Source organism: Oreochromis aureus, linkage group 22 (genome assembly GCF_013358895.1).
Source record: "Oreochromis aureus strain Israel breed Guangdong linkage group 22, ZZ_aureus, whole genome shotgun sequence".
Taxonomy (NCBI): Eukaryota; Metazoa; Chordata; class Actinopteri; order Cichliformes; family Cichlidae; genus Oreochromis; species Oreochromis aureus.
Genome location: NC_052962.1, coordinates 5558634 through 5568544, shown reverse-complemented (window position 1 = coordinate 5568544; position 9911 = coordinate 5558634). Strand labels below are relative to the sequence as shown.

Here is a 9911-nt window from a genome sequence, read left to right as displayed (position 1 = left end):
AACCCTGTGGAACTCCATAATTGACCTTAGTGGGTGAAGAGGACTCTCCATTTACATGTACAAATTGGAGTCTATTAGATAGATATGATACAAACCACTGCAGCGCAGTACCTGTAATACCTACAGCATGTTCTAATCGCTCTAATAGGATATTATGGTCAACAGTATCGAACGCAGCACTGAGGTCTAGCAGGACAAGCACAGAGATGAGTCCACTGTCAGAGGCCATAAGAAGATCATTTGTTACCTTCACTAAAGCTGTTTCTGTGCTGTGATGAGCTCTGAAACCTGACTGAAACTCTTCAAATAAGCTATTCCTCTGCAGACGATCTGTTAGCTGTTTGACAACTACTCTTTCAAGGATTTTTGATATGAAAGGAAGGTTGGAGATTGGCCTATAATTAGCTAAGACAGCTGGGTCTAGAGATGGCTTTTTAAGTAAAGGTTTAACTACAGCCACCTTGAAGGCCTGTGGTACATAGCCGATTATTAGAGATAGGTTGATCATATTTAAGATCGAAGAATTAATTAATGGCAGGACTTCTTTGAGCAGTTTTGTAGGAATGGGGTCTAAAAGACACGTTGATGGTTTGGAGGAAGTAATTATTGAAGTTAACTCAGAAAGATCAATTGGAGAAAAAGAGTCTAACTTAACATCAATGGTACTAAAAGTAGCTGTAGATAATGTTACATCTGTGAGATGATTATTGGTAATTTTTTCTCTAATGATAAAAATTTTATTTGGGAAGAAGTTCATGAAGTCATTACTAGTTAACATTAAAGGGATTGTTGGCTCAGTAGAGCTCTGACTGTTTGTCAGCCTGGCTACAGTGCTGAAGAGAAACCTGGGGTTGTTCTTATTTTCTTCAATCAGTGACGAATAGTAAGATGTTCTGGCTTTGCCAAGGGCTTTCTTATAAAGCAGCAAACTATTTCTCCAGGCTAAATGATGATCCTCTAAATTTGTGACACGCCATTTCCTCTCCAGCTTACGAGTTATCTGCTTTAGGCTACATGTTTGAGAATTATACCACGGAGTCAGGTACTTCTGATTTGAGACCTTAGTTTTCACAGGAGCTACAGTATCCAGAGTCGTACGTAGTGAGGAGGTAAAATTATTAACAAGATAATTGACCTCTGTTGGAGTAGCATTCAGATAGCTGCTCTGCTCTATGTTGGTACAGGCCATTGAAGATGATAACAGTGGGTGGATTATATTCTTAAACTTGGTTACAGCGCTTTCAGAAAGACATCTATTTTGATAAAGTCTACTCTCCACTGCTGTGTAATCAATTATTGTAAATGTAAATGTTATCAGGAAATGATCAGACAGGAGAGGGTTTTCAGGAAACACTGTTAAATGTTCAGTTTCTATGCCATATGTCAATACAAGATCTAGAGTGTGATTAAAGTGGTGGGTGGGTTCTTTTACATTTTGAGAGAAGCCAACTGAGTCTAATAACAGATTAAATGCCATGTTGAGGCTGTCATTTTTAGCATCTACATGGATGTTAAAATCACCCACAATAATTATTTTATCTGAGCTGAGCACTAAATCAGATAAAAAGTCTGAGAAATCAGAGAGAAACTCTGTGTAAGGCCCAGGATAGACGATAACAAGAAAACCCACAGAAAGTTGACTCATTCACCCCAGGATTATTTTAGCACATTATCAGGAACTCAGAACTCAGCAGAATGCAGAATGAACAATCCTGGGTTCAAGAACTGGATCCTTTCAAGGCCCTCTGTTTTCGAGGCCCCGCTGAGTTTTTTTTTTTATTGCAAACACCAAAAAACATACATATTCAGGAAGATTTTATTTAGTCTCGTGAAAATATTTTCTGTCTCTGATCAGTTAGTAAAACCAGTACAAACTGGTCTGGACTGGTCTCTACAGCTGCAGCAGCTGTGGCTGCAAAGTGTTCTGCTCCCCGATTGGGTCGTCACTGGCATCTGTGTGGACCTTCATGTGCACATCCCGGGAGCGCTTTTCCTGGTAGCTCTTGCCGCAGAGCCGGCAGCTGTATGGCTTCTCCCCACTGTGCGTCAGTAGGTGCTTTTTCAGGTCATTCTTGGTGACGAAGGCCTTCCAGCATAGGTGGCAGCTAAACGCGCGCTCCTTCCTGTGGAAGCGGAGGTGCGTCTCAAGGTAACCTTTGGTGCTGAAGCTCTTAGTGCATAGGCTGCAGCTGAATGGCTTCTCGCCTGTGTGCGTCAGCTTGTGGGCATTCAACCCTCCCACCTGCCTGAAGGCTTTCCTGCAGATGCAGCACTGGAAGGGTTTCTCGCCTGTGTGGATCCTCCTGTGAACCTCGAGGACGTGGATGGAGGCGAGGCTCTTCCCGCATGTCTCGCAGGAGATGCGGTTGGATGGTTTGTCTCTGGTGTGGTTCCTGATGTGCAAGGTGAGAGCGCCGTTATCAATGAACGTCTTGCCACAGAACTCGCAGATATATGGTCGCTCCCCACTGTGGATTCTCTTGTGGCGCCGCAGAGCACCAGACCGCGGAAAGGACTTCCCGCAGACCCTGCAGTGGTATGGTTTGATGCCGGTGTGACTCCTCATGTGAGTCTCAATGTTCTGGTAGGTTTTCCCGCATACGTGACAGATTTTGCCAGCGTCTCTGTGACTCTGCAGGTGCTCTGTGAGTGTTTCTGATGGTGGCATACTTTCACCGCAGACCCCGCAGACAGACCCTGCCGAGTGATTTTTGGCATGTTTTCTCAAACTTACTTTACTCTGAAAAGACTCACCGCAAACTTTACAGCGTGGCAGCATTCTGGCATTCTCTGTGTCAGATGTCTTGGTCTGAGAGTGCACCGGGTTAGGGTTAGGGTTAGGGTGTGACTCGCCATCTTGACCCTCTAATGAGTGACTCTTTCTGTGGGTTTTCAAAGCACTGCTCTCTATGAAGGTCTTGCCACAGTGGTTGCAGACATGCGGGCGCTCCCCACTGTGGATCTTATTGTGGCGCCTAAGCGCGCCTGGCCGGGGGAAGTGTTTGCCACAGACCAAGCAGCGGTACGGTTTGAGGCCGGTGTGGCTCCTCATGTGCGTCTCCATATTCTGGAAAGTCTTTCCGCAGATGCCACAGGTCCCACCAGTCTCTCTGTGTGACTGCAAATGTGTTAGAAGAACATCTGGTGAGTCGAGCTGCTGTCCGCAGACACCACACATGCTCTCTGACTCCCTGCAGTGCATTTGAGCATGTTTCCTAAGGAAGCCTTGACTGTGGAACGAATCACCACAGACTCTGCAGCAGAGCACCGCCGAATTCAGATCTGGCATTGGTCCCTCCCGTTTTAGCTTCAGTGAGTCTGGCTGACTGTCCTCACTCTTGCTGTCTTTCTCATTTTGGTCTCCGTCACCGTGCTCGTGGATCTTCAGGTGCTCTTGGAGAAGTTCACTCTGAGCAAAGCTGAGTCCACAGACGGGGCAGGAGTCGGTGCTCCTTCTGCTGTGGATCTTCTTGTGGCGCCTCAATGCTCCAGATCGGGGAAAGCTCTTCTGGCAGAGGACGCAGCTGAAAGGTTTAATTCCAGTGTGGCTCCTCATGTGTGTCTCCACGTTCTGAAACATTTTCCCGCAGACCTTGCAGGTCCCGCCTCCACCGCTCACGGTTTCCATGTGAGATCTCAGATGGTCTGACAAACTGTCTGATGACTCAAAGCGCTGCTTGCAGACCCCGCAGAGATGCTCGGGGGAGTCTGAATGCAATTTCACATGCTTCAACAAATTCCCTCGATGGCAGAAAATCTTTCCACAGAGGACACAAGGCTGATTCGTCGGGCGCGCCAACAATGCTGTCCGCTGTCTCTGCCCACTGGACTTCCTGTCCGTGGTTCTCCTATCTGTCCCTTTAATGCAGAGTGAGTTTTGGCTGCCTCTCCAGTGGTCGTCACTTTTAGCTGTACAGGTGATGTCTGAGGAGGCAGGGCTGGGCAGAGGTGAAGGCATGTGGATGGAGTTTGACAGCGGGCAGAGACTTTCATTAGCGGTGACCTTACAAAGAGTAGATGTGTCTGAAAGAAAAAAAAAGAAAAACAACGTCAACAGTTCATGAAAGCAATTGCGGCATGAAAGACACAGAAAGTAACAGTGAAACAACATGAAATACAGATGTTCAGTGTTTCCACTAGCACCTAAAGGCAGCACACATCTGTAGCTCCATTCATAATTTATTTATATAGCACTTTAAAAACAATACATGGCCGACCAAAGTGCTGCACAGCAGAAATATTTTTAGATTTTTATTTTTAAATTTATTTTTTGGAGCCATCCATGACTTCACATCGCTAAGACAAACAAGCAGGTCGATAAAGCTGGCAAATGTCAGCATATAGATGAAATTATATATCGTGTTTTCTGAAAAATCGTACCCAGTGGCAGTAGATACAATGAAAAGAGTAGTGTCCCAAGATTACAGCCCTGCAGTACCCCCCATTGTAAAGGGGATAGGATTTTAAAATTGACCATTTATATTTGCATTTAAAGTTATGAAATATGATTCATTAAAGATGTTTGTGGTTGTTACAGTAAAAAATAACTTTTTCTACTCAGATTTTGTGTTTTTTGTCTGATTTTAGATCAATTATGTTAATACAGTATGTCAAAATGAAAACATAACTATAAATTCAGACACGTGAGGTTGTGCTGAAAAGAATGATACCAAACAAGGCAAAGTAAATAGTTTTTAAAGGTGAAATGTAGAGGTAAAATCAAAAGTAGTCAAAAATGGCCAATTATAACCTGGACCCCAGAGGGTTAAACATTTTTTTTTAAAGTAACGCAATAGTTACTTTTCAAGTAATTAATTACTTTTAGAATCTTGTAACTCAGTTACTAAGTTACTTTTTTGAAGAAGTAACTAGTAACTATAATTAATCACTTTTTCAAAGTAACTTGCCCAACACTGATAATGATCCATCGTGTCAAATGCAGCAGTTAGATTCAACTAAACAAGCAATACATATTTACCACAGTCGATCGCCAACAAAATGTCATCACAGGAAGCAAATATTAGCTTTTTTGTTTCACATTTGTTCAGACTGATTCTAAAAGACACACACATTAAACACATCTGTCAGTCACATCTTTTAATCTGCACCACATGTAACAGACCAATCACAGCTCTCACTGGCTCTCTCTAATTTTCATGTTGCCGTTGCCGAACAAAGCGAAATTCATTCCGGGGAGATTTTCGAGATTGATAAAAATGTCCGGTTTTCCTACAGGGCTTTGGAGTTGACGTCACGCCGCAAAGTATTGTGGGAGCGCGGCGCCATTTTTCTGGGCCACAAATCAAAACATACACCCTGTGTCGGAAGGACGACTGCAAGAAACATGCTTAAAAGCAGCTCAAAAGAAAAAGGACGGAGGCGAAGCGAAGGTACTTGCAGAAAATAGCGTGCATTGGAAATGTGGACCCGTATGAAATACGGCAGTGGAGTAGAAACCCCAGAGACCTACTGCTATTGACATAGCCTGATTTATTTTCGTACCTTGTCTATGGAATCAGCGGTACAAGGTGAACCAGTTTCGCAATTATAAATCTCTGGAGGCGCACATCCAGTTCACCAATGGTTGGGTAAAAGATTTGGCTACTTTTAAGCTTCCACGTTGTGAATACGTCGTCATTCCCATGTGTGTGACGTCATTCCCCGAACTGCTGCTTTGTAAGTGGTTGGCTGTGTCCCAATTAAGAGACCGCACGCTTGAAGTACGCATTTTGAGTGCGATTACGTCACCGCCACGCGACGATGGCTGTCCCAATTCGAAGTGTACTTCAAATGCATACTCCAAATGCGCCGTCGATTTCCCCAAATATCAATCGTGGTCCGGTGCACGCCTCGTTGTCCTTTTATATCCCACAATTCATAGCGCGGCGGCGGGTGTGGATAATTTTGCCGCAAAATACGGCAGAAGGGAGCAGCCGAAGAGTGAACTGTCAAAAGTAAGTACTGAATATGATGTCACTTATTTATGTGCAAATGTTTAATAATGAAGAACATTAAAACATTACTGTTGGCCACATGTCGGCAAAGTTATGTGACATTAGTGATGTTTGTACTTTAAGCGTTTACTTGGTTTTAAAGCCTCTACTTCAAAATATATATATAGTCGACCTTAATCTTACAGAGAATGTGATGATTTTATGGATAATTAAAGTCAGTCATATATCCACAAACACAACAAGCTGAAAGTCAGTGATGCTGCTCGGTTTGCAGTCCTGAATATCGGCACAAACAGGATTCACTGCACTGTTAATGTTAGCTATGTTATATTGCTGCCTCTGTTCGGTGGTGTCGAGCCAAACGGACTTTAACGTGTGTTTGAACGAGCTGACGGTTCACTCGTTAAGCTGAAAGAAAGATGCTTTAATCACAGGAGTCACACATGTGTCCACTGTAGCATCTGGGAGCTCTTCTTGTTTAGCACTTGTAATAACACAAACACTAAATCCTCCTTCTCTTGTGCTGTTTTGTAGCAGTGTATACACCTGAGACTGTCACCTGTCTGTCTGTCCTGCATTCTCTCTCTTTCTTTTTCTCTCTGATTGTGTAATAAAAGTATGAACATGTATTTATAAATTACACTTGTGTTTGAATCCTGCAGCTTATCACACATTTGATTTCCATGTGTGACAACTGCAAGTGTCCAGAGTGAGGACAGACTGAGGGACCCACTGCTGCACATCATCTGTGAGGCTTTGCACCCCTGATGATCCACCAGGACAAACTCAGCAGTGTGTGAGGAAGAGGAGGAGGAAGAGCCAGCAGCAGCTGACAGATGGAGAGAATAGACAGACTGTTCCCTGTTTGTGAAGGAATGCTAGGAAAGTTTACAATAACTAATTGTCTGTCCTGAATCAGTCTTATTAGGTAATGTTCAAATAATTTTATCATTCCAGTGTTTTCAGTGTGGGAGAAAGTACTCAGGGCCTTCAAGTTAAACACTATGAAAGGCAGAAAAAAGTTTATTATTCAGAAACCTAAAGTATGTATCAGCAGCAGAATGGACCTAAAAATAAATGTTTGTTTCAGTGCTATGAAGCTTTGAGTATTTTGGATTAGTAGTACTGCTGTGTTTGTTGCATCATATTGCTGTAATTGTTTATATGCTTTATATATTCTGAGGTAAGTTGATCTATAGTGTTACATCATATTCTATAAGGATGTTGACTTGTAAAAGCCTATATGACATATTTTATTTCACAATTCATTAACCGCACAGAGAAGGCATCGTTTAAATATGTTAAATATGTTTCTTTAAGCAAGTTCTTCATGACTGAGCCAAGTGTCCTCTTTCTTGGAACTCAAAATATGGTCACCCTAATCATGGTACCTACTGTCTCTGCTCTGCAGTGAGCCTGTATAAAGCTATGATCTCCCTCTATATGAGTATGTGCAGTACGAGAATAACCAGCAAGGAAAATATGGAACGCCAGGACTGCCATAATGAATTAATTAAATACACCATTAAATAATTAATTAAATGTGGCAATAATTAATTAAAATTGGAATTAATTAATTAAATAAATAGTTATGACACATGTAATTAATTAATTATTGACACATTTAATTAATTAATTATTGACACATTTAATTAATTATTTATGTATTTCACATTTTAATTAATTATTGACACATTTAATTAATTATTTAATGATATATTTATGTATTTCATTTTGGCAGTCCTGGCGCCTGGCTCTCACCATGAATTAATTTTATCTGTCAGACTCACCCATCAAACTCAGGGGGCGGGGTTAACGCTGATCGAGTCAAAACCATTGCTTTGGCCTGGTGACCATTGTTTTTAGCACACAACAACCGGCATGTGGAAACCATTGGAAACTAACAGAATTGAACTTTGAAAAACCCTGTTTGTGTGTCACCAAATACCGTTTTAATATTTTTTAGCCGAGAATGTAGTGATTTAATCTTCATATGTCTGGTCGGTTTGTCAAGATACAGCCTCTTTGCAAAAGTGCTTCGATGATTTCGGAGATGTCTGCCTAGTCTCACGGCAAAGCGTGGGATAGACCCGCTCGCCTCGCAAGCATTCGAGCTGTTATTACCGCCGACAAAGTGCAGGCCCCGGTACACTGCTGTAATAACCCCCGCTGACACTGACTTCTTTTACTGAGGTTATATTTATTGGGTTTTTATTTCCTGATGTTCTTATGTGTCCTACGTGTTTCAGTCGCCAATTCTGAATTATAACTAACATTAAAAACATGTTTAAGGAGGAGAGAGAGCAAATAAATTCGATTAACAGCTGATCTTTGGGTTTTTGTTTAGTAATCAGCGTGACCTGTGTATAAACGCATAAAAGAGATAATGTTGGTGTTTCCGTCATGTAGTAACTGCTAGCTTTAACTGTACAAAGGTTGTTCGACACTATGAAATACATACAGACTTCATGATGTTCGGCTAATATTTTTATTGTGAATATTAATCATGAGGGTAAACGGCCCTGTACACCACGGAGCAAGATCAGCATATCCACGATATCTTCAGCTCTCTGAGTTAACCCAGAGTTTCCCAGCTGACTATCTAACGGTCATCTACGAATATATCACGGGTCATATCAATATGATTTTACAGAAAAGCATCCTTAATACTGCCAACTATTCCAGAGATGTGAAAATCTACAGCATAAAGAACACAAAATTATAGCAGTCTAACGCAACAATGTAACAGAGAGGAACCGCCAGTTTGTCGCAGATCAAAGTGGAATGAAAGTGATTGGTTGAACAGGTGTTCGTGATCTGTGTTTTCTGCATTTTCATCAGTGTAAGAGACTCAGCAGCATATTAGAATAACAGTTATACATTTAATCAATCACCAAATGAATACACGCAAGAAACGAGCAAACCTGTTCCGACAATTTGAGTTTGTATTCCCTCAGCTGCAGACTCGCTGCTGTTTAAATGTTTGAGAGGAAGATTAGATATAAAGCAAACGTCAAACACAGACTCAGTCTGCGTTCACATTTGATATGAGGCCAGCACGTATAGTGGCTGTGTCCTGTTTTAAGATCATACATGTAAAATTGTTGTCTGACCTCCGTCGATCCAGCCGCTCAGAGTCCGTGGTTACCATGGTTACTGCATAAGCAGCTATAATGTAAACATTACGCAGCATGGGTGTTTATGTTTTTCATTGCAAAAGAACTGTCTGAATGGTTAACTGACGTTAACTTGGATAAATTATAGTTAAGGAGTATCACAGATAACACCCATGTGAGCTTTGTGACTGTTCACCACTGCAGTGAAATCAGTAGGCTATTACTGAAATACACGTGCTATATCATAAACTATGATATAAATAGGGAGGTCCTACTAACATGTTTAGTTTTAAAGGACACCTTCCTGCCTTTAGTCTCATTCATGAGCAGTATTAGTTTTCTTCTAACATCCAGAAGTCAGAAGTGTGTTTCATAGTTTGTAACAAACCTTTGACAGTTAAACATAACATGACCGAAAAAGCAAAAAAAAAAAAAAAAAAAAGAGAGAGAGAGAAAAAGCACACAAATTATATGTTAACCTCATTTATTTTTAGTTAAGTAAACTCTAAAAATTCTAACAGATAGCTGGTGCTTAGAATACAGTTGAATAACTATTAAAAAACAGATGATATAATATTTCTGTCCAGGTTGCAGTCTTCATGATGAACATGCTGTTGCAAACTCTGCTCCTCTCGGTGGAAATGTGCCTTCTCTTTCCTCTTTGTATAAAAAACATTTTAAAAGTCAGTTTAATCTCAAAATTCACTGTTAAATCCAAAACACACCAGATAAAGAAAAGCGAATAGTTCAGTCTAACACATGTGCCAGTAACTATGCAGTTATGAAACGTAACTTTAGCCTCAGCCAAACCGATTTGCTCAGTTGTAAATAAAACAGCGAA

The 9911-nt window shown here is 41.3% G+C and overlaps 1 protein-coding gene across 1 annotated transcript in view; it reads right to left on the bottom strand.

Moving 5' to 3' along the window:
• Positions 1 to 1497: 1497 nt before the first annotated feature.
• Positions 1498 to 9911, bottom strand: part of LOC116320796 (zinc finger protein 595-like) — a 10666-nt gene continuing 2252 nt past the window's right edge. Inside the window, exon 2 of the mRNA XM_031740512.2 lies at positions 1498 to 4023. Within this exon, the coding sequence (XP_031596372.2) occupies positions 1892 to 4023 (2132 nt within the window). The 3' untranslated portion in view covers positions 1498 to 1891. The remainder of the gene's footprint in view (positions 4024 to 9911) is intronic.